A 26831-nucleotide genomic window follows, 5' to 3' on the forward strand; every position below is an offset into this window, starting at 1 on the left:
AAATGTTGGATAAAAGCTAAGCTTCTTCATATGGGAAGCTATTAAAGAGACTGATGAGCATTACTTACATCCCTATAAATACACTTTATAGCATTATGATACTATTAACACTCAAAAAAAAAATACAGATACAGGATAAACTTAAGAGGAGGACTTGTGTTGATTTCCATCTGCCTAAACATTCCCATTACAATTCAAAAGGAAATCCTAATTGCCTAGTAAAGAGTACAACCATAAAAATTTAATAGATAAATATAGTTCCTGGGAAGACCTGTAATTCCAATTCTGCTATTATGCAACTACAAATGGTGTTTAAAATGTTTTTGGTTCTCCCCATATACAGGAGTATTAACACACTAGTAAAAGTAATTTGAAATATCTCATGCAAACCTAAGGTGAAAAATATATATCCTTAATATATGAAGGTAAGTGAATTCCCATTTGGTGATATCATAAAATGTTTGACTTTTTAAATCCTTTTTTTATTTCTCAACATAATTTAAAACTGCATGTTGTGTTTCCCAGTGAAGAATTAAGTTAAAATATAAGGACCTCTCATTTTATTCCATGTGTGAAATATAAAAATATGCTAAATCAGTGTTAGATACATCATTTTGTTTCAAGCTGTTAGTTAATCTGATATGATCTTATGTTTTATCTTCTAGCATAAACCTATGTGTGGATGGGAAAATGTTACTATTGTTAAAAAAATAAAGTTTAAAGTGTCTGCCTAGGAAAATAATTACCAAGACTAGCAAGTGGTTAGTTACCAGCTGGAACAAGGCATGTGTAAGTAAAATGCAGTTTATGTGTAAAATTTCCCTTCAAAGGCTCAATCTTCACTTAAGAGTGAAGTTCTGTGGACCTCAGATTCCAATTCTGTAGGCTTCAGGATACTGACTATCTTGACATAGATTTCAAAGACAGATATTCTGCAATAAGAGATGGCAATATTTTGCATTCTTGTTCGATACATAGTTTATTTCCTTTAACACTAGAGTTAACGTTCAGAGAAACCTTTGACAGGCGCTGTTAATGCAGCAGAGGAGCATTTCCATGCATAACTGAAACATGAAAAGGACTGTTTTCAGCAAAAAATGAAGACAGCAGGATTTTTGGAGTAGCAAGGAATGACATAAAATAGCTATTATGTAGTTAATGATTCTGAGTAATATGCAACACTATATCTTAGCTTTGGTTCAAAGAGGGGAGTTGGTAGAAATCTGGAATAGAGGGCAATACACTTATAATATGAATATGGTGAAAAGCTACCTGGCATGGTGTCTAAAATGCCATTGCCAACACAACTGAAAATATTCTGACCCAATGCCTTTATTTTATTTGCAATAAATAACTTGCAATTACACTCTGGTGTCCAGGACTAAAAAGCTTCTATTCACAATTCTGGTGTTTGAATTTCATTCTTCTGTATATAAAATAATGATGACCCAAAAAATGGCATTAGGACACAAAATAAAATAAAGAAAAACAGAATTCAAAAAAGATAAACTGATTAAACTCTAAGGAGATAAACTTTAAAGAGAGGCTGGATATGTATCATGAAGTGAGAACACCTTGAAACGTTAGTGTCTGCAGCCTCGGAAATAATTCGAGCTACTTTGTTAAATCATCTAAGCCAGAAAAGCTTACTGGGACAAACTAAAACCCTGTGTAGAGCACCACATACCTGAACTCACATTTATAATTCAGACTTTTTGAGTAATATACTTTTCAAATAATCCATCATTTTAATTGGAATTCTGAAGTTATAATGAACTATTAGTTTCTTAGAGACAGAAAAAAAGCAGATATTCAATCCTTGAATCTAAAAGTTGGCAGCTAATAATTTCTCAAACCTTAATACATTCTAGAAGTACAAAAACAGTTCCACCAGCCTTTGTCCTAAACATACAAAGTGATCATTATGCATTTACTGTTAGAATTGATTAATTATTGTCTAAATTAGTGAACAATCAATGTATGTGTTTTAAACCATACTGCAAATTTTAAAATATATTTTACATAATATTTGATGATGAGCAAGTTGCTGCTGCTCTAAGGCCCTTTGACTTTATTTTGCTGGTAATGTAGACCCCATAATTGAGTGTGTGTTTCAGAAAAAGACGAAAGAGGCTGCCAGCAGACGACTGTAAAAAGAAAGATGATGCTATAGGTCAATGGGGATGGAGAATGGGAAAGCAGAGACATTTAAGGCACAGAAATTAGTTGAATGTGGGAGAGAGGATTCTGGGATAGCACTGGGGTGATGAGGGAGTAGGAATGCCTTTAAAATATAGAATGCCTTTAAAATATGAATAGGGCTATTTTTTTTTATGAGGGGGCAGAAGAAATAATGATTTTAGCAAATCTGAATGTGGGACACTGATAAACGACATGAAGACTAGGTGAAAAGTGCAGACCAGAACAGTGATTCAAGGAGTCCATGAGGTCAAAACAATTTTCATGATAAGACTAAGATGCAATTTACCTACAATGGCGCAAAAGTAATGGACAGTAAAACAACTGTCACCTCGACAGTACTTTCTAGAAGTACTGTATAATCCAAGACATTAATAATAAGGGCAGTCGCACCAAATTGTAGTATTAACCGCTATGCACTTGTGGTTAAAACACATGTTGATTTTGTATAAAAAGAAAAACCAGTAAGATACAACTACACAACCATGAGCATGACTGAAATTGAAAAGACTGACCAAGAGTTGACAAGGGTGTTGAGCAACTGGAACTCTTACCATGCTGGTGAGAATGTAAAATGGTGCAACTACTTTGGAAAACAGTTTTATAGTTTGTGCTGCAATGACTAGTAACATTGAGCATCTTTCATTGAGCATGTGCTTTCTTGCAATCTGGGTCTCTTTTTTTAAAGTACCCTTTGCCCGGATTTTTCACTGGATGTTTACTTTTTTATTATTGTGTTTTCAGAGTTCTCTACATATTCTAGAACCAAGCCCTTTAAGATTGAATTTTCTACATATACGTAAAATTTTCCTGCTTCTCTGCATACTGGATAATTTTTGATCTGCTGGTGGGTATTATGAACTTTATCTGCTTGGGTGCTGTATTCCTACAGATATTCCTGAGCTTTGCTCTGGGATGCAGTTATGTTACTGGAAACCAGTTTCAGATTTTTAAGGCTTGCTTTTACATTCGTTATGAGTGGCCAGAATAGCCTTTCATCTATGGCTAATTTTGCCTCCACAACCGAGGTAATACTTTTCTAAGTTATCCTCCTCAGTGTTTCTTGGATTATACGGTTTTTCCACTCTTGCTGGTGGCCACAAAACTATTTCCAGCTCTGAGTGAGCTCCTAAGATGTTCCTCTGTGTCCTCGGGATGTTTCTTCGGTAGGTCTTGAGTGGCTTCCTGGCAGGCATGTTCTGATGAGCATTCAGCTGAGGATTCAAGGCGAATCGTCTGCACCTCTCCAAAGTTCCCTCTCTGTGCAGCGTTCACTGCTCCAGAACTCCGCCTGCTAACTTGAGATGCCACCATCTCTCTGTACTCCCCCCTCCATCTCTGAACACTGGGATGCCACGACTCCACCTTGGTTACCCCTTCCTGTGTTTTGGCCTAGAATTTCTCTCTAGTAAGCAGGGGCAATTACAGGACTCACCTTACTGCTTCCTCGCTCTGAGATAATATCCCTGAACTGTCTGATGGCCAATATCTGCAAACAGTTATTTCATATATGTTCTCCATTTTGTTTATCTGTATTGAATCCTAATTACTTTATTTGGCAATAAGGAACAGTCCAGTACATGTCTTTTTAATATTCCATGTGGCAAAATGCGTATTGCACTTCCGCTACATATTAAAGTTCACTAGTTATTAAAAACAACAACAACAACAAAAAAAAAACAGCACCTGTGCAATTCTTTGAGTTGATGCCTAAAAAAGTCATTAGGCTCCCCCTCACTTAATCCTGCCACATGAAACAAATTTTGTACTAGAAAGAACAACTAATAGGCAAACAATGGCTATTCAAATTTGAATACCAGCAGATATCTTGAAATTTTCAAGGAAAATTGACAATATTTGCTGGCAATGGGAAAATTTATTCTTTAAGCAAAAAAAAAAAACAGAACTTTGGAAATCTTATATGCATACCATAAGCTTGACAACCCCGGTACTTAATACTTTTCTGATTAGAAATCAATGGTGATATTAACAAACCTGATTTTATAGTGATATTTATCAATACTTAAAATATTTGCATTTCATTAAGCCAATATTTTCCCCAATGCCCAGTAGGAGGTGATACAATTCATGTGTGAGTAAGGGTCATTTGAAATGCAAGACAGGCCAAAGATCTGTAATTTAATGGAGTACAAAAAGTTCACGGATAGGATTTTTAGATTCCCACTGCAAGTAAGCTTTAAGAAGCTATCACTTACAAAGTTTGAGTGTAGTATTACAAGAGAATACTGCTCTCTTTTCTAACTAATTATTAGGGTGAGGAAAGGGTTTATTTACATAAAACATGTTGCCAAAGCCAGTGCGAGAATTTGACTTCTATTAAACCAGATATTAAAGAGTTTCACAGAAATGTAAAGCAATGCCAGTTTTCTCACTAATTGATTTTTGTTTTTGAAAAACAGCCCTTTTACATAGAAATATGTTATTTATGTTAACATGTATTGAGTTTATTATTTTTAAATGAATTGATTTTTAAAGTTCTATATTTTAATTTCTGACATAATAAAAATCCATAGATTTAACTGACAAAAAAAGCTCGTTGAGGTTCTCAAAAATTTTTAAGAATATAAAGTTGTTTTGAGAACAAAAAGTTTAAGAATCGCTAGCCTAAGATTACAGATATGAAAACATTCAGTTTAAAGAAAATCTTTTAAACCACATTTAGGAAGCACTACTTGGAATAAAAGGGCCAAGGACAGAAATCTGAGAGAGATATTCACCTTTTTACTGTCGATCAACCTCTAGACATCTAATATGTCCTTGGGACTTGTTTATTTTATCCTAGAAACATCTTTCCAATTTGTTCTCTAGAATCCTGTTAATTCCTTAATTCAGGCTCTCAATCGTTTCTCTTCAGTATCACTGCAGTATCTTCCTTGTCCACTCATTATAGCCATTATCTGTCAGAGAAACCCTTCTCAAACTATTGTCTACTTATATTTTATCCACATTTAAGACAGGTCTGAAACTGGTGTCTTTAAGTTAAAATTCAAACTCCATAAAACCATGAAAAAAATCCCTTCAGATTGCATCTAGCTCAGGCTAGCTCTCCAGTCTCTTTATACAAGAACACCTAGGGGCGCCTGGGTGGCTAATTTGGTTAAGTGTCTGACTTCAGGTCAGGTCATAATCTCGCAGTTCCTGAGTTCAAGCCCTGCGACGGGCTCTATGCTGAGAGTTCAGAGCCTGAAGCCTGCTTCAGATTCTGTGTCTCCCTCTCCCGCTCACGCTCTGTCTCTGTCTCTCTCTCTCTCAAAAATAAGCAAACATTAAAAAAAAATTTAAAAAAGAATGCCTACACATGAATTATTGTCATTTAAAGCTGCGCAGTTTTCTCAGCGAAACAGATTTGCCTTAGCATCAGAGTATTTGTCCATGTTGTCACATGAACCCAGAATGAAAGAGTTTAAAATTTTTTTTTCAACGTTTTATTTATTTTTGGGACAGAGAGAGACAGAGCATGAACGGGGGAGGGGCAGAGAGAGAGGGAGACACAGAATCGGAAACAGGCTCCAGGCTCTGAGCCATCAGCCCAGAGCCTGACGTGGGGCTCGAACTCACGGACCGCGAGATCGTGACCTGGCTGAAGTCGGACGCTCAACCGACTGCGCCACCCAGGCGCCCCATGAAAGAGTTTAAATTAAAAAAAGCAAGTAATTAAGCCTTCCTTGAGTCATTTTTTATTACTTTGTATTTATGAGTAATAGATATTTGTATAAATAGGTGACCAGACAATTGTTTACCAGATTAGAAAGAAAACCACTGAGTATCACTGATACTCAGTGGTTATCAATTGATACTCAATGGTTTTCTTTCTAATCTGGTAAACAATTGTGCAAGAGCAGAACTGACCAGAAATAATCTGAATGGGATTTTTACATAGCTGAAAAATAATCACCCAAGTAAGATTTACACTGTCTGATCATTGCAATTGACTGGAGATTTAAAGAAAGTTGTAATGCACTGAAGTAATGAACTTCATTGTTACTATTCATGTAATCTAGTTACAGTCTAAGAGTTTATGAATTTATCTACAACATTCTTTCTTAACTATACTTTCCTTTCATCATACATCCTCTCATGTCCCAACCCCCTCATAACTCACTAAATTGGAGGAGAGTGCATTAGGACGAAGAACACTCAGGGCACCTAAGTGGCTCAGTCAGTTGAGCATCCGACTTTGGCTTAGGCCATAATCTCGCAGTTTGTGAGTCTGAGCCTCACATTGGGCTTGCTGCTGTCAGCCTATCATCGCAGAGCCCACTTCAGATCTTCTGTCCCCCTCTCTCTGTCCCTGCCCTGCTTGCGCTCTCTCAAAAATAAATACTAAATAAATAAATTGGTAGAAAGAACAACTCAACAAAGCCAAAGGTAGGTTTTATGCCACATTTCCCTAAACACATCTGACCAAAGGTCAGCACACAGAAAATGCATAGTTACTGGACATCTTTTCTACTATAAAACACCATGGTTTCTCACACAGTAAGGTCCCCCAAAGGTATCCCCAGGGTGGAAATTTGCAAAAGAACCATAATACAAATGTTTCTGCTTGATTAATGTACCATACCACACTTCTTTCCAATTTGCTATTATTGTAAATCAGTAAGTTTTCTTCCACTCTAAAGTCCACTATGGAAAAACCAGTATCTTCTTTGATTTGAGTCTATATTCAACTTCCTATTGCAGTGTCATGAATGCCCACAAAACATGAAAATTAATTAAATCACATCTTTCCTACAATGAAATTATATTTTTTATGACTAATAGATGATGGGAAAAGCAGAAAATCGTCATTATTTATAAAATATTTTTCTCTCCAGTTAAAGAACCATAATTGGCTTATTTTGAATATTGATTAAATCTCAATTATTTCTAAGAAATCCCTTCCTTATATATGTTTAAGTATAACTTCCTATTTCATTGGAAGTTTTTAAAAGAATTTTTATTTCTGGCATTTTAGATTCCCTTAAAAACATTTTCCCTCTCAAACTGGAATGTCTACAAATTTTACGCTAACGATCTACTGAGGCTTTATGGATTTTTAATTCGTGAGTGGACTGTGACAATGAAAATAAAACATCTAGAGGTAAAACAGAGAAAAGGCCATTTTGGCTACTTGGTTCAAAGTCTCCTGGAGGCCACTTCTCAAGATGCATGTCAGAAATGTTATATTAGCTGAAATTTCTAATTGTTCACAGTCCTTGTTATACTCGTAAGTGATAAAAATTCTTGTTTCAAAATATAATAAGTATTTCTAGTAAGCTGTTTACAGAAATGTAACAAACTAGAAATTCACAAGTACCCATCTCTATACATCAAACCTAAAACACCCCAAAATAATATTAATAACAACAATAATCTTTCATTCATGAATGGCTGAAGGTAAAGTAAGAAAATATCTCAGGGGCCAAATAGTAAAGAGATAAAAATTCATGGTGTTAAAGGAATACATTGGAACCCATATTTGCTCTGAGTTTTTCTGCTGATCCCTAGTACTGCTGGGTTTTAAGGAGCTCCATACTCACTGAAGGGGACAAAAAGTCAGGGCATGAACAGAGTGAGAGATCAGACCAGAAATCTCTTTATAAACTGGGGCACGAAAACCTGCAAAAGGAAATTTTCTTTCTCAGCCTTGGCTCAGGGTGGAATTAAAGTGCAGAAAGATTGCTTCTTAAGATTTCCCAAGCTATAAACATTCACATAGGTTTAGGATTTGGATAGATTCTACCCAAAAAACTGCCAAAAAACCTGCAAGCCAAAAATTTGGTTTAAAGTGGTCCCAGGTGGAAATTCAAGTTCCTGGCAGAAAGAGACCTAAATCCTTTCTTTAGCAAAATACATTAAAATCAGGCCTCAAAGGATTTCCATAGATAAAGTTCCATGTTACATCAATTACAGTGAAAAAAAAATGACTTAAATGGTATTAGAGAACCAGGCCAGCAATCCACATATTACTATTTCCAGGAAAAGAATATAAATAAGTGTTAATATAGTGGAAGAAATAAAAAAAGAAAATGAGACTGTGGTGAAACCAAAGATTATTAGGATGGGCTAGGCTTTGATAAAACACCCAAATGGAACTCTTAGAGATAAAATATGTAATGGCATGTAATAACTGAATTTAGAAAATTATGAGAAATTTCAAAGGCAGATGAGAAATGGCTGAGATATCTGATATCCAAAAGACAAATCTGAAGAAACTAAGTAAAATGAAGCAAGATGGACAGAGGGAAGACAGATGTGGCTGGGTGGTTAAGAGACACACAGCACGAGAAAGCTGCACATGTGCTTCATTAGGGTCCCAGGAGACAATGAATGAATGGAGACAGGAACGATCTTAAAAACTCTTAACGGCTGAACATTTTCCAGATTATGGAAAGACATGGAATTTCGGATCTAAGAAGCTCAATTACATACAGGATAAATACAATTATTAAATATCTAGGACACATCATTATAAACTAAGAAACTCAGATACAATGAGAAGATGTTAATAGCTGTTAATGAAAAAAAAATAGACTGCCTACAGAAGAATGAAGAATGGATATGATATAACCAACTTCTCAACAGCAACACGGATGTGAGAAGAGAAGAATGTTTTTAAGAACTGAGAAAAAAACAACTCTTATATCCACTGAGGCTATCTTCAATTATGATGCAAATAATGATATTTTGCACAAATTGAAATCGAGATTTATTTAATTTATTACCAAAAGATCTCGCCAAAGAAAATCTTTAAAGATATACTTCCTGAGGGAAAAAAATGATCCCAGGAAGAGAGTTTGAGATGCAAGAAACAACAGTATTCAAAGAGAACTGTAAATATGTGGCTTAAGCAAAACAAGCATTGATTCTATAAATATAAAATGTGGAAAAAACTAAGAATAATTATCCTGTAAAGGTGAAAAAGAGATGATTAAAGCATTACTAAAGGCCTTTTAATTTTTCAGTACGAAGGAAATATAACAGTTAAAGATAATAGTTAATAATTAAAGATAATTATTAATAATAATTTAAATCTAGTTTAAGTATACATCTTAAAATTTCTAAGATATCACTGAAAGACTAAAGTAGCACGCCAATGGAATGGGGAAAGACTCAAGCTAAAAGAAGGCAAAAAAAAAAAGATTAAGGAAAAGAGAAACATTAAAAACTGGAACAAATAAAAAACAATAAATGACAGAATTAAATTCACATACATCAGGTATCATAATATATATAAATTAAATTATACATTAAAAGATTAAGAAGCTAAGACTGAATTTAAAAAATCCAGCTATGTACTATTTATAAAATATACACCTAATCTATAAAGACAGAGCAAAGATATAAAGACAGCTCAAAATAAAAGAAGGTAAAAAGACATACTGTACAAATAACAAGCTTAATCCAATGGCCAGAAATTACCTTGCATACCAAATATAGAGATAAGTGTTCTTTTCAAGCACATGTGGCATATTTTAAAAATTAGTCAAAAAGTAGGCCATAAATAGAACTTAATAAATTTCAAACTACCTGACTAATATAGACTGCATTCTCTGACCATACAACAAAATTTAGAAATCAACACCAAAAAGATAAATTAAAGCCTATACTTCTGAAGAAGAAATCAAAATAGAATTAGAAAATAGGTAGAACTAATAATATTGAAAAGAGTTGTAAGAACCTGTTGGAGAAATTATAGCCTGAAATGTTTATTGTAAAAAGGAAAAGCAGAAAGGTCCCATGCCCATGAGCTAAGCATTTATAAAATTCAAAAAAAGCAGAAGAAAATAAATATCAAATGGAATACGAAAATAACAAAAATAGAAAAATATACAATAGAAAAATAATTTAATGTAAAGGTTGTCTTTTGAAAGGACAAAAGACACTGAAAAACTGATAAGCTCAATTGATATTTAAAAAATAAGACAAATGATCTTAAAAATTAAAAAAACATGCAATTTCCTATAGAGTAGATATAAAAAATAAAGGAATGGTATAAGCAATTTTAAACAGAGAAATGTGAAAACAAATGAAATCAGCAAATTCCTAGAGAAATAAAACAACAAAAGTGACTCAAATAGAAAACCTGAGTGGATCCAAAACTCTTAAATATATTCAGCTGAAACATTCAAAGAACAGGTAATTCACAATGGAAAACATAATTTGGAGGCCAGCCTTATACTACATACAGAATTAATTCCAGATGGATGTTAGACTTTAACGAGAAAGTCAAAAGGTTCAAATTTTTAGAAGATATTTCTATGACCTAAGAGAAGCAAAGATTTCTTAGACAGGATATAATAAATAGTAAGCTAAAAAAATATTGACACACTTAACTATATTAAGAGCATGCTTATCACAACTGTTAAAAACTAAGTTAAAAATTGAAGCCCCAAACTCAAACTTTGAGAAGATATATGTAAAATATATAACAAATATGTCTTAAGGTATCATATAAAGCATTTACAAAGAAAAAAAAAAGGTGGGTAAAAAGACACAAGGAAGCACCTCATAAAACAAAACTGGACACTGATTATATGAAAAACATAAATATGTAAATATAAGAAAAAATGCCCATTAATAATCAAGAAAGTATAAATTAAATATATAATAAAATATACTTTCACACTCACTATATTGCAAAACTAAAAATTCAGGAAGTACCAAGTATTGGAAAGAATGGAAGCACTGGGAACTCTTATATTTCTATCAAGTAAACTGGTACAATAGTCCTGGAAAGACAATTTACATTAACTATTATATGCACAGATCCTGTGACCCAGCAATTCTCTTCCCAGACAGATGTCCCCAAACTAACACAGTGCACAGGATTGCAACTGCATCAATTAAAGACAAAACCAAAAAGCTCTGTAAATAGTTACAATTTTTTTTTAAGTTTATTTATTTTGAGAGACAGCGTGCACATGGGGTCAGAGAGAAAGAGAATCCCAAGCAGGCTCTGAATTGTCAGCACAGAGCCCGATGAGGGGCTTGATCTCACAGACCTGTGAAACCACGACCTGAACCGAAATCAAGAGTTGGATGCTTAACCGACTAAAGCACTCAGGTGCCCCAACTAGTTAGCATTTACATGAATAGTAAGGCTGATAGATAAAATGGGGTGCATTCTAATTATGGGGCAATGGAAATAACTGAACTGTATATACATCAACATGGATAGGTCTCAAAAACATAATATTGAGTCAGAAAAGAGTTAATATAATATGTTTTCATTAATATAAAGTAAAAACCCAAAACAATACAGATAATATACTTCACAGATAAATACACATGAGGTAAAATTATAAACTAACCATAACAAAAACTATAAAAGGAAAGTACAGAATGGTGGTTATTTAAGAAAATGGGGAAAGAGAAAAGATGATAGGGGAGGGGTCTCCAGAGAGTTCAAGAGAGTTGGTAACATTCTATATCTTCAGATGAAGGTGAGCCTGCAGGTGTGTGATTTTTAAATTTCTCTATAAAATGCTTATACATATATACTCTGCTATGTATGCACATTGGAGTACAAGAAAAAAATTTCAAAAATAATTTTTTCATACCAGTAAAAATGATCAGGAGTCGTGATTCAAAGCAAACATTACTTTCTAGAGTAATGAGGTAAATCATAATTGTGTACACATTTATAAAATCAACATAAATGAGTTCCTTTTCTAAAAGAAAATTTGGAAACTTTCAAACAACAAAGGAGAGATACCGATTTAAAACGCACAATGCCACTATTTCTAACTCTTTAAGCAGTGCCTTGTTATCCATCAACCGAGATTATATTCATGAGAAAATTGGTCCAGATCAGTGGTTCTTAAAGTTCAGGGTGCACCAGCCACAGAAGAACTCATTTGATATTTATTCCCAAAACCTCTGCTCTCTGTTTTCACAACACACTCCCAGAGCTGTAATTCATTCAGTAGGACTAGCATTGTGCCAGGTATTAGAAATTCTGGCAAGCCCCCTTCCCACTCCTTGAATAGTCTGACTGAGATGGATAGAGACTCACACAGGGAATAATGATTTGTGTTCATTCTTCTTGCTATTATATAAAGTTGGAACAGTGTAGGAAGGCTTCCTATACTTACTTCGTGTAACAATACAGGAAGACTTCCATTACTTCATAAAACCAGCAAATTTAATTTACCATTCGTGAGTCCCCTTTACTCTTAAAAAACTATTTCAACTTTGAAAATTACAAACATTTAATAAACTAAGAGTAGTTTTATTGCATTCACTTTATTAGAGAAAGCCCAAACCCATCAAATTATAAAAACGAACAACTAGAACCACCAGAAAACGGGATTTCTATTTGTTTTTAACATGTATATATTTTCCTTCATATTTACCACATCTAGCTAGTGAGAAAAACAAACCCAATTATCTAAATGAGAAGTTACCAGAAAGAGAAATGTCACATCTCTCCGGACTTCTCCTTCCCACTCCATGCTGGCGTTTTTTTTTCTGAGCTTGGTCTCAGGCTTCACCTGCTGATCATCCTGGGCCCTCTAAAGGAGTAGGTGCAAATCCTGAGGCACATGAGCTGTTCTTTGTTATTAGCCTTGGTGACTTAAATCAGTGCTCCTCTTCCTAGTTCAACCTACTTCCTCAATTTCCACTTGTTTTCTGTTTCCTGAACTTTAACCCCTCCTAGATCGTTTACTGTTTACCTGGTATCTGACCCACTTCTTTCCTTGCCATTCTTTTTAACCTTGGGTTTTCCATTCACTACTCTGATCTCTGCTTCTTGCCCAATCACGAACACCTTGCCCTTTATGTATCATCCTAGAGCACTCCTGTCTGTCCCAACCTCCTTCTCTCCCCCACTCTCAGCCTCCCTTCCCTCTCCTCCTTCTCCCACATTTCACCTCTACCTTTCCTCCCACCTGTCTTCCCTCCCTCTCATTTTATATATAGAAAAAAAAGTAATAAAATCAGCTTACATTTATTGAGCACTGATTCTTTGGCAGAGACTCTTTAAAGCTCTTTTTGTGTATTAAATAATTTAATCCACATAATAATATCAGATGAAAGTATTATTACTTAACTCAGCTCTCTGCTACACCTATTATTCTGGGCTCAGAAGCAGGGAGTAGGATTTCTGTGTGAAATATATTTATTTAAAATTTAACAGAAAAAAAAATTTCTCTTTTGAACATTAGCTTATACAGGACATTTTGGGGAGAAACTCATTGTAAGTTGATGATTCCTAGTTGTCACCTAATGTTTTTGAACCACAGAATTTTTCTAAGAAGGAAACACAATATACAACAAACCAGAGTATAAGACACAAGGCATGGTACTTGACATAAGGGATAAAGTAGATGGATAATTAAGACTAATAAACAATACAGAGTGAACATGACTTCTCATGCCTCATGCCAGATGATTCCTCCTTTCCCAGTTAAGAATGGCAGAAGAATGCTGTATCATTACATATGACATAGACATTTAGAGTCTCCGTGGATGCCAACCACAGGATAATTAGGTCTAAATTCACAGTCCATGCACTGAACTATGTCTTCCAAAAAGCATCACTTCTCAAAGCTGCACAAGTGTCCACACATAGAACAAGAATGTGCTTACTCCGCTTTTTGTTCATCTCTTAGAACTATAGATACGCATAGTAAATAACTCAGGGTAATTAACCAATGACCATACACACATACACATACACAGATACATGTCTGTGTAAACAGACACATACGTCTATACGTGTGTGTGTATATCTGTACGTATATGTACGTATATATCTGTGTGTGTATATATGCCGATTGACATCCTGCCATATTACCCCTACTTCAATGTGTTCTTCCTTAAAAAGGAGATATTCTTTTATGTAACCACAACATAATTTCAACATCTGAGAAGTGAACATCCTACAACACTACTAATACACAGTCGATAATCACATTTCATCAATTGTCCCAGTAATTTCCTGTAGAATCATATTTCCTAGTCCAGCATCCAATTCAAAATTATTCATTGTGTGTAGTGTTCATATAACTTTAGATTCCTTTAATTTGGAGCAATAATTCATCTTCTCTATTAATTTCTTGACCTTAGCATTTTTGAAGAGTACAAAAAATTATTCTGTGGAATCTTTTAGTTTGAGTTTGTCTGACATTTTCGTCATGATTAGATTCAGGTTATGTATTCCTGGCAAGAATACTGCAGTAAACCTTTTCATAATTATCAAAGAGAAAAGCCCAACTGTACCAATAAACAGTTATAAACCTGCACTTAAAAAGCGAAATTTGTACTCTTCTGTTGTTGTTGTTGTTGTTGTTGTTGTTGTTTTTGCTGTTTAGAAAGCTGAAATGTTTTAAAAACAAAGTTACCAGCATTACATTTTTAAACTTGAAGGAGACGAAAAGGAATTGTCAAAAATAATTACGAAGAATTGAGAGTCATAAGTAAACGATGAATTTTTAATAGAATTAGAGATGAGGAAAACATTTTTCAAGCAGAAGGGATCTGAGATGAATTTACTGATAAAGCAGCTTTTCAGTTGACCTTGAAGAACGGCTGGGATTTCAACTGAAAATATGGGGGTGGGGAGGTGAGCCAGATAAAGAAGACAGCATAAGAACAATGGGAGGGAGGGGACTAGGAGGTGATGCATCAACAGGAGGTGATGCAATTACCCTAGTGTACAGCATGTGTCGACACCAACAGTAAGGGCAGAAATGGTCTGGATGTCTATGCTGGAGCCACGGCCTCAGAGAGCTGAAAGATCAGCAAAAAAGGATGGACTGCGTGTGAAGGGCCGTGAGACCTCACTGACCAGCGAACCAGAACTCTTACAGCAGGACATGGCTCAAACGGGAGGAAAGAAAAACAAATGCTTCTGCATAGTTTGTTTCTAGTGGGTTGCCCTTGTTCTCATTTTGTTTTTCCAGTAACCCCACTGTTAACACTGCTATTCTTAATTTTAGGCTTCTTCTTTAGGTTTAATGAAGCCAGACATCAGAATCCTTGGTTTGGGAATATGATAACAAAATTAAAATGTGAAGGTTCGTCATGAAAGAATTAGCAGGTTTCCCACTGCTATTACATCTACCATTTGACAATGAAGAAAGTGAGATAAACATGAAATATTGAAATAGGAAATGTTAGGCAGGAAGCTAGGCCTGAGCGACCTAAGGTGGATGGACCTTAGATGTCCCCAACCGAGGACTGCCCAGGGAACACCCCACTGCACCCATCTAGCAGTCCCTTTGCAGTTACAGCATCCCAGCAGAAGAGTTAAGTTCCTTGTGCTTGTTGCACTTGTGCAGAAAGCAGCCCCTGGTCCTTACTCCACCTGACCAGGGTCTCTAGAATAGAAATAATGTTGCCGTTGCCTATCCTGTGCAGGCATTTTGAATACATCTTGCAAAAAAGACATGCTTAGTTGGCTAATTATATAATCCAGGCCTGTCACTCCAGTGTTATGACCCTAGGACCCACCCCAAAGAAAAAGTTAGTATAAGCCCATACCCCAGAGTTTCCAGGGTCTTTGTCTCTTTTGATTGGCCTTCTCCCTTAGAATATACTTTAAAATAAAACTTTGCTTTACTTTCGTTTCACTGTTCTGTAATTCTTTACTGTGGCAGCAAAAAGAACAGAGGCTTCTTTCCTTTTCCATCTCACTCTCAGTAACAAAACAAGTAGGAAACATACATTTTCATATGTATATGAAAATATGATAAAAATAAAGCTTGGAGAACACTGACTCAACTATCAGAACAAACTGCAGGGCGTAGAAGAGTCCAAAGGCAAAAGATGTCACGATAATAAACAAAGAGCAAGGGAGGAAAGAGACCCAATAAGTGTGCCATGATCACAGAAATTACTAATGATTTTTTAAGGGGAAGATCTATAAATAATAAAGTACATGATGGTACACCAAAACACTTTCTTTTTTAAGAGAGAGAGAGAGTAGGGAAGAAGCAGAGAGAGAGAGAGAGAGAGACAGAGAGAGAGAGTATCTCAAGCAGGCTCTGTGCTGTCAGCACATAGCCCAATGCAGGGCTCGATCTTATGAACCCTGAGATCATGACCTGAGCTAAAATCGAGAGTCGGAATCTTGACTGTCTGAGCCACCCAGGCGACCCTCAAAAATGTTAATTTTTTCTTATGTAAATTTGAGATTACATAATTTATATTCTATATAAACAATGCTATATGAAACCTATATATGTAGAAAGACTAGATGGAGAAAATGAGGCAATGATCAAAAAATTAAAAAAGAAATAGAAGACCTATAAAGGAAGAAATATGGTCAAAGTGGTTGTATCACACACAAAAATGTAGAAAACACATACTGGTTTGTATTACTTGCAATCTGGGAATTAAGAAGACAGGAAATTTAACTTTCTTAATTCCTAAAAGGAAATAAAATACTCAGATTAACCATAAATTACTGTATCTTTTTTTTGTCTTTTTTAATATTAAAAACTTTTCTCTGGAGCCCTGATTAATTATAAAATACCTTTCTTTTTCAATAAGTTTTATAAAATCTCCTCTGGTTTTTCCTTATGTGAATATATTAGAACATTTAATTATTTCCACGACTTTCTGGCTTTTTTATTATTCTCTTTATCATGTTTCTGAATAGTAAATTTCCTTTTGTCTTTGTATTATTTCTCTACGGGACAGAGAGTTGTAGGAAAAGGACAATAAAAATTGAAATCCACACCTTTATCTTATTTCACCTATTTTTTGAAACTAGACTATATGAAAATATGATAAAATAAATCTTTGAGAGCACGGACTCAATTATCGGAACAAACCTCAAGGCCTGAAAAAGTCTAAAGGCAAAAGGTAATCACAACAAAGAACAAAGAGCAACACTCAACACCAACAGCAATATGGAACAAAATAGTTTAGCAGTTAAACTGTGTATGAAAACAAATTTATTACTGCCTAAACCGTAGCATTTATCACCAGTTTTGTCAAAGGACACAACCTACACATAAAAGTTCTTTTATGCGTGGTTTGCAATTGTTTATGGATCTACATTCTGGTTGCATGCTTGTAGTGCAGACAAATTTATCATCTTGGAATGTATTTTCCCACACAAGTTTTTGTGTTTTCCATTTGGTAGGTGCATCTAAGTTACTTTAAGAAATCAGAGTCTAAAACTTGAATATGGGGAAACGAGAGCTTCAAAATGAGTGTCTTCAAAACAGTCCTGCGTTGTCCATAAAGTGTAAGCTTTTCCCCTATCAGATATCAATAGAAATGTAATTTGAAGATAGAGCAGAACACCATTAACATAGCCACCCAAAGGTACTCACCATAAAATAAAATAAGTAAAACGGCAAAAAGATACTCTTCAATATTTTTACCTACCAGTAACATCGTAATTTAAGTGGTCAAAACAACCTGAGTTGTTCCAGGAAATGGAAACGATGGCTGTGCAGAACCACACAAAATTTTTGCCACCAATTTTTAGTGCTCCTCTGTCTCAGGGCATAAAATCACTTGCACTTTATGCGCATCATTGTCATTGTTTCCATAATTTCCAACTGTAACATTTTCCCTTTACAACCAAAAAAAAAAAAAAAAAAAAAAAAAAACCCACCACAATGTACCTGGGGAGTACTAAAAAAAGAAGAAAAAAAAAAAAAACAGAGATCATAAGAGAGTTGAGGACTGCCAATTTGAAAAATGTCGTGCCGAGTCAACATTTCCCCCTTTTTAGTCCTGGAAATCATTCCAAAACATAGAGAATGAAAAACAATTATGCAAATACCCTATTTATTAAAAATGGGAAACAGTGAAATCCTAGACCTCCAGATTAATGGGATGGTTCCCAAATCAGTGGTGACTGAGCGAAAGGGTGTGCAGGAGGAAATAAGGAAAAGAAGCCTTGAAGAAATAATCCAGAAGCTGCAGGTTTCAAAAAGAGCTAACGAACACAACCTTCCTTAAGGCCACAGGAGCCATGCCTCTTTATATTGTAGACATCATGCAGCAGTGTCAGGTAGAAGCATCTGTGGAAGCAGTACGATGCCAAAAAAGCAGAGAAAGTGAGGCTAAATGAGGAATTGTACAGAAAAGACAGATTCATAAAAGCAGTCTGTGTCTGTGGAAACAGAGAAGTGAAGTCTTTCATCGTATGTGGGAGAAACAGAACAAAACAAACAACAAGACCACATTGCCTGTCTCCTTTGGCTAGACCAAGTAAAACTCACTCAGTTCGGTGATGCAGAAGTGAAAGTGGACCCCACTGGATCTATATAAAGATACCACAAGAACAAGAGAGAGGGGTGGGGAGTGGGGGAGTGCGGGTGGGTGGGGCAGAAAACCAGTGGCACACAGGGAAACACACACTAAAAATATGTCACCATAAAAGAAGCTAAAACTTGTGGCCAAATACCTCGCCATGGATTTTTTTTTAATGCACAGCAATGCATAGTAATGCATAGCAAGCACCTTTTTCAAGCAATTATATCAGGCAAAAATGCAAGGTGGCAAGGTGAGGTTAGCAGTACAAGAACAAGGGATGAATTATAAGCCTCCAGTCCTCAACCAAATGGCATAATGGAAACAAGTAAAAGCACCATAAAAATGAAGGAGAAATTGGAGGAATACAGGGGAAGAGAGAGTCCTGAAAGCATAAGAAGGTAGCAAAGACTGAAGTGGGAGACACAAACTAAGTAAATATATATTAATAATAAATGAAAAAGAATTAGAGAAAAATTGTAGAGTGCAACACAGATAACGTAAACCCAACATACATATAAAAGGAATCCCCAAAAAAGAAAATAATAATAAACTAGTGCAAATAATATAATAATAGTGCAAAGATTTAAAGATGTAAGTCAAGAGGGGTGCCTGGATGGCTCGGTCGGTTGGGTGTCTGACTTCGGCTCAGGTCATGACCTCATGGTTCGTGGGTTTGAACCCTGCGTCTGGCTCTGTGCTGACAGTTCATAGCCTGCAGCCTGCTTCAGATTCTGTCTCCTGCACTCTTTGCCCCTCTCCCGCTTGGGCTCTGTCTCTCTGTCTCTAAAATAAATAAACTTTAAAAAAAAATTTTAAAAAAGGCATAAGTCAAGACCACTTGAATCTCCATCTTGGGTGAAAGACCAAAACAAACAAACAAACAAAAAAAAAAAACAAAAACAAAAATAACCATGTCCCTGGGTAAAATTGTTCTGAACAGTCAGCACTAGGATAAAATTCTAGTGAAAATCTCTAGGCTTCAGATATAAATTAATAATTACTTATTCAGTCAGGTAAATAAGAATTCTCTAAACTCTACAATGATAAAAAAAAAAAAAAAAAAAGATGAGTGACATGGTCCTCAGCCAAACAACACTCCAAGAAACAAACATGCAAGAATTCTGAACATGCAAGATTGCAGAAACGTTGCTCCAAGGGCCCTTCCTCAGGAATCTCTGAGGGGCGACTTTCACACAACAAGATGATTTAAAAAATAGTAACAAACGAGCCAGCAATGTAAGCTCCTGTTGAAAACAAATCTTCCCCCACGGACAGTGGAACCATCAGATGACTGTAGCTCCGGGTGGCCGGACTGCAACCTTACAGGATACCCCAATCCACAACCTCCCCACTGAGCAGCATCTAGATTCCTTAACTGTAGAAACTGTGACGCAATCATCATTTGCTGTTTTAGGTTGCTGAATCTTAGGGTAATTTATTACACAACAATAGCTAACCATAAAACAAGGCTTAGAAACCACTGATTTGAAGAGGATGGAATGTAGAAAATAGGAAGAGGATTTTTTTTTTTCTTAATGTTTATTTTGAGAGAGAGAGAGAGAGAGAGAGCACAAGCAGGGGAGGGGCAGAGAGAGCAGGAGAGGTAGAAAAGGCCAGCGAGGGGACATCAGTGATTTCATCAAAAGTGACAATGAGGGAGCCATAGATATCGACAGCAAGAAACCACAGCGGGCAGACCACCACAAGTAGGCGCTTGAAGAGAGGACACATTGGTCTCAGTAAGGAGCAGCAGGTGACACGTCCCGTCCCAGTGAATGAGGGGAACGCCAAACAACCCGGAAATGTGCCCCAAGAAGGAGAGGCAACACTTAATATTTGATATGATCAATAGAAAATAAGAACCCCACCTCTTCCCTGTGCAAGAGGGAACCAGTGCTACAACACTGGGGACAAAAGGCGAAACACACCTTGAGAAAACCAGGAATGCAGCTGACCCAGCACCGCGTCCAGCTCTCACCCAGGCTGGGACAGAAGAGACAGCGGGGAGGGACAAACTTTAACATTAGACACCTTCACAGTTTTGACTATCACATGGAATAGTAATTAATTATGTAATTAATGTAATTAATTAATGGAGGGGAACCTTGTGTTCTGCTTTTTAACATGTGGCTATGTGATGAAAACTAAATTTTTAATTTAAAACTAATAAAAGAAATAGTATTTCATACCATAGTAATAGATATCATACAGTTATCAGCACAACAGGAGATCTGTAATTCTAAAGTAGACCTTCAAGGCCTGGACGGCTACTTACTGGTAACAGTACTAGGGTAGATATTAACTCAAGCCTCAGCAGTTAAATAAGAAACCAGCTTCTAGAACCAAACTGACATATAGTATAGCATACCATATTTATTCTACCAAGTATGATCGCATACAGACTACCCTAAAGAATATATTTATAAACCATTTTAGAACAACTGATAAGACTTGATTGGAATATAGCTAAAAAAAAAAAAAAAAAAAGGTGGGAAGAGACGCCTGGGTGGCTCAGTTGGTGAAGCATCCGACTTCAGATCAGGTCATGATCTTCCAGTTCATGGGTTCGAGCCCCGCGTCAGGCTCGGTGCTGACAGCTCAGAGCCTGGAGCCTGCTTTGGATTCTGTGTCTCCCTCTCTCTCTCTGCCCCTCTCCGCTCACACTCTGTCTCTCTCTGTCTCTCAAAAAATAAAATGTGAAAAAAATATGGAATGTCGCTAAAAATAAGAACCTTCATGCATTTGAGGAAAATGTAACAGACATACAACATAAATAAAGTTAACTTTCATTTTTCTTTTTCTTTTGTATCCTAATATCGGATTTCCATTGGTTCAAAAAAAACCCTTTAAATTTCTTAATTATAAAAAAATATAAAGGAGATTTGGTGACACTACCTCTGAATATGATACTCTCGATTACAGCGATGTAATCTTCGGGCTCCTGCTCGGTAGACATTTCCCATCTGCCTCTGACGATATTTAATAATTTGTAGAGCTGATCTGAACTCTTCACCCCACACAGCAGAGTAACCACACTTTCTGGTGAATGAAGTATCTTTTCGAGAAACTGACATTTCTTTGGAGTTAGGTCTTTAAGGAGGCTATTTGATAAGATCAAAAGTTTACATTTGTAAGAGTTTAAACTCAGCAATTCCAAATCCCAAAAAGAGTAATTCTCCAAGCGATATAACAGGACCGCTTCCCTTTTCACAACATGTAAAAAAACTTCCCTCAAGTACAGAGCCCATTCCTCAGCATCTTCTCCATGTATCAGTAGGATGTCTTTTGTATTTTCTGGAAAAAGAGAAAATAATGTATTAATTTTCTTACGTTTGAAATGCTAACAGCAGATTATATTATTAACCTCAAATTTTTTGTACGTGCTCTTTAGGGAACATATTACAGGACCAATAATATAATTCCTGTTATCCCCATCATAATCATACAGGATTAAATTAATCCTTTATGTAAACACAGTTCATGCTTTGTGCAAGTCTTCGCTGTACTCATTGTCCCAAAGTGAACCAGGATGCTCAACTGAAATAAAAGAGAAATCTCATGGAGGGAAAAAAATAATGTTCTGTAGGATTACAGGGAGCTGGGCTACGAGACACGGCTGTGCCAGTAACCACAAAATTTACCTAGATCACAGTATTTAACTCCTTTGAACTACTGTTTCTTCGTCTCCTAAATGAAGGCAAAAAATAAATAAGCCTTGCCTAAGGAATCAGATTGTTCTGTGAAGATATGAGGGAATTTACACTCAATGTTTAAATCTTTTTTTCAGGCAGAGATGAGTGCATAAAGATAGGTGACAGAATTTCCATGCCCAGAATACCAACAAAATAAAAATTTTAAAAAAGAAATAAATTCAATAGCAGAAACCAAATAAGAGGGTACCATATCGCGTGTCATAAGTTAAATTTCATGCTGGTGAAATAATTAGAAGGTTCTGACGGGACAGCAGTAATCCTAAACCTCTCCCTGATCCTATAATCAATACTGATAAAGAAACTTGCGCCATCACCAAAACCAGCAGGGTGCTTATGAATCTCTTCCCCATCTGGAAACAATTCAAGAGGGTGTCTGCAGAGGTAGGAAAGGCCGCTCTACAAGGGCCCTCTACCCGTGGGTAGCAGGGCCCACGGGTGAGTCAGAAAAGCCAGTCAAATCCCACAAGAACCCAAGTGCATCCTTGGGCAGAAGAGACGGACCTTGCAGACACCATTCAACAGGTCTCATTAGAGACTATAACCCAGAACCTCTAGTGAAGGACACTTTGCTTCTCCTCTGCTTTTCTTTCAGGCCATAAAATACTGGAATGTCAATTTTATCACCCCAACTGTAGCTTGGAAGGAAAAATAAAAGTAGCAAAAAAGATAGGGAGGGGAATTTCAAGAACAATTTGCCCGCACAATATTAAGCAAACAGTAAGCCTAAACAGAGCTAAGGGAAACACGAGCAAGACGAAAAGATGAGCAATACAAATTTTTAGTTATGGGAAGAGATTATGGCAAATAATATTAACAGTGAAAATATGATCATAAAAATAATAAAAGTAACACAGCCTGCAAAGACTAGTAGATATCATAAACGGGGGGAAAAGGCTTCATAAAAGTTATCCATAGTATAAAAAGACCATAGATTAAATAAGACCATAGTTCAAAGACAAGTTGATTTAACTTTTAAAAAAAAAGTATCATTTAAAAGTGTATAAGAGATAAAGAGACAAGTTGAGAGCCAAAACAGTACTTCTGTTCAGATAATATATAAATTAGAAAAACCAAAAACCATAGATAATATTTTAATTTCCAAACTAAAAGAAAAGCTTGATATGTTTGCAGTAAATGCAAAAAAGAGAACAAGGCTAAAACAGCTGGTGAAAATATGATATATCTGGGTAAGAGACAAAAAAGGAAAAATTTCAATATCAATATAAAGACAATCTAAAAGCTAAAGTAAAAGAGAACAAAAGACACATTAAAATATGTTAAAACATAATTTAAAAAATCCCTAAAATATAAAGAAAAAGGAACCAGTTCCGTGTATCAGCAGGGAATAATCATGTTCTAAGAAAAATTGTTAAGAAAAAACCTATCTTGATTAAACTGCCCTTAGGTTTAATGATTATTATAAAATGTCTTCACGTATTCAGGAAGGAAGACCAAGTTACCCAGGAGGAGGAAAATATTAAAATGATCATAGATTTCAAGCCAAGAATCGTAAGAAGATTCTTGCAAAAATAATTTTTTAGTAATTCATACTACAGAATATGATATTGTACAGCGGTAAAAATGAACAATGCTACATGCAACATGGATGTATCCAAAGACTTAATATGGAGTGAGAGAAGAAAAAGAGTTTATACTATATGATTGCATTTATATGAAGTTCAAAGACAGAAAAACAAAAAGGTCCATGATGATACAGATAGAATATCTGGACATAGGATAAACGAATGAAAACAGGCATGGGGGGGCCTGCCAGGATTCTGGAAACGTTCTTGTCTTGGTCTGAATGGCTCACACAAAGTGTACATCTATAAAAACGTATTCATCCATGTACCTTAGATTATGTATGTAAGTTATTCTGCCATAAAAAAAGGTCAAGTATCAAAAGAAGAAATTTCCATGATGACAGCTGTTCAAGAGGCCTACAGACCAGTTAGGACTTATCACAGGTGAATGGAGCATTTTGGGAGGGAGATCCAGAGGAAATAAAGCAACTGTAAGATTATCTCATATATTTGAAAATTTGAGGAGAAAATACTAAGAATAGGGGTTTGACAGTTCTGATAGAACTTTTCGACAAACAATTCAGGATTGATATATTACAATCTTTTGCACGTAAAATACAAAATTAGGTAAAATTAGTTGCAGCAAAATGAAACAAACAAAATGCCTAAAAATTATAAAAGAAAGTAGAATCATTATACACTATTTGGATATAGTGTAAATGTGTATATAATCATTGTCATGGACAAAGTATCTATGTCCTCCCCCAAATTCATATGTTGAAATCTTAACACCCAATGTGGTGGTATTTGGAGGTGATGCCTTAGGGGGTGACTAGGTCATGAGGGTGGAGCCCTCATGAATGGGATTAGTGCCCCTATAAAAGAGGCTCCAGAGATCCCTCACCCCTCCTGCTGCATGGGGACACAGAAAGAAGTCAGCAACCTGCAACCTGGAAGAGGGCTATCACCAGAATTCTATCTGCTGACACCCTGATCTCAGATTTGCAGCCTCCAGAACTGTGAGACATAACATGTTTGTTGCTTAGGCCACCCTGTCTATGGTATCCTACTAGAGCAGCCTAAATGGACTGACAATCATAATAATGTGAAAAATGACTGATGATTTAACTAGAAATTGAGATTTAAATATCAGATAGACTTAAGATTAAAATCCTTGCGCTGCCTGGCTGGCTCAGTCAGTTAGGGGTCTGACTCTTCATCTTGGCTCAGGTCATGACCTCACAGTTCATGGGTTCAAGCCCCACATCAGGCTCTGCACTGACAGTACAGAGCCTGGTTGGGATTCTCTCTCTCTCTTCCTCTCTCTCTGCCCCTCCCCTGGTTGGGGATGGCTCTCTCTCTATCTCTCAAAAATTAAATAAACATTAAAAAAAAAAAAGATTAGGGGCACTTGGGTGACTTACTTGGTTAAGCATCCGACTTCAGCTCAGGTCATGATCTCACTGTTCATGAATTCGAGCCCGGTGTTGGACTCTGTGCTGACAGCTCAGAGCCTGGAACCTGCTCAGATTCTGTGTCTCCCTCTCTCTGTCCCTCCCCCGCTCGTGCTCTGTCTCTCTCTCTCTCTCTCTCTCTCAAAAATAAATTAAAAAAAAAACATAAAAAAATTATTAAAAAATATTAAAATCCTTATCTAGCACACAACAGGAAACAAATAGATACTAGTTAGAATTGATAAATCAAGTAGTATATAGATGTATCTTTTAGAAAGATGGACTGCAGTAACAAAAAAGGAAGATGTGAAGGATCTGTGGTTCCTGAGGTTCTGTGGGGAATGGAATTTTGATTGGGGAGGGGGAGAGCAGCCGACCACGGGTTTACATTACAAATGTTTTATCATCGTTCAATATGCAAGTGAAACCAAAATCAGAATTTAAATAACAGAAAAATCCAGGCAACAAATAGAAGAACCAAAGTGAACAAAATGGAAATGTAAAAGTTTAAAAAAAGAAGATATGGTAAGTTGAATACAAGTGCATACAGAACAAAATCAAAATACCAAGGGGACTGTGATTGCACTACAAAATGCATGTGTTAAATATCTTGAAATAAAAGTTATCATGGAATGGGAAAGCTGAGCATTTGGGGAAAAGATAGTACAAAATATTAACTTCATCTTTCAGAGTATTTAGTTATATAATACCTCTTAAATTCAAAATATGAAGCTACAAAATGATTCCATACACTATTTTTGTATCACCATTTTCCCTAAACAATAATGAATAATTTAGAGAGTATTCCAAGTAAAGATTTTTCTCTGAAAATTAATATGTCCTTCAATTTTACATTAATTTATTTTATTTAAAAATAGCATAGAGAATATGATCTCATTTTTAAACAATGACCCCCTGAGCATCTACTTAAAATAATTCTATAAATTGTTAGCAAGTTATTCATGGAAGATAATATCATGGGAGATATATTGCTTTCTTTTTTAAAATCTCTTCCATATTACTTATATTTTTGTAGTAAACTTGTATTATTTCATAAAACAAAATAATCATCCTTAAAAGCCAGTTGTAAGTCATTATCATCAATACAAAGAGTAAAACACCAAAACTCGTAATCCACAATTATCTTTTTTCCTCAGGATATAAAGGTTGTATTTTCTACAACACTGATGTGCTGATTAATACTACAACAATTTGAGAGCTACTGTATTTTTATTGAATTATCTATGACTTGTCTCATGATATAAATATTCTCTCCAAAGACAGATGCTTTCTCTTTCAACTCTTTGAATTCTAAACAATGCCTAGCACAATTTCTTGAATAGATAATCAATAGATTTTTAAATATATTCATGTATACAGAATGAAGAAAGACAACTGTAGAAAACATATGGGAATCATACCCAAGTTGTATATGAGTCATCAGTATAGTTCGGTCATTCTCTGTATAGTGTCTCACCCCGCCTGGATGTTAAATACTTGCTGGACAAACACAAACATGGTGCCATAATTCAGTATTTTTATGTTTGAGGAACAGTAGAGAAAGAGTTTTCTATTATATATAGCCAGAGTAAGGTACTATATAGTCATAAAATAATGGGAGTAAAGATAAAACTAATGATATAAATTATCAAGTGCTTCAAATAAACTAGGGCTCTACATCTTTTACATATATCATTTTACTTTACTCTCAA

The 26831-nt window shown here is 35.6% G+C and overlaps 1 protein-coding gene across 1 annotated transcript in view; it reads right to left on the bottom strand.

Moving 5' to 3' along the window:
* BANK1 (B cell scaffold protein with ankyrin repeats 1) overlaps window positions 1-26831 on the bottom strand; it is a 311973-nt gene that overhangs the window by 255010 nt on the left and 30132 nt on the right. Inside the window, exon 2 of the mRNA XM_045471780.1 lies at window positions 21325-21723. Within this exon, the coding sequence (XP_045327736.1) occupies window positions 21325-21723 (399 nt within the window). The remainder of the gene's footprint in view (window positions 1-21324; window positions 21724-26831) is intronic.

This window comes from Leopardus geoffroyi, chromosome B1 (genome assembly GCF_018350155.1).
Source record: "Leopardus geoffroyi isolate Oge1 chromosome B1, O.geoffroyi_Oge1_pat1.0, whole genome shotgun sequence".
Lineage (NCBI taxonomy): Eukaryota > Metazoa > Chordata > Mammalia > Carnivora > Felidae > Leopardus > Leopardus geoffroyi.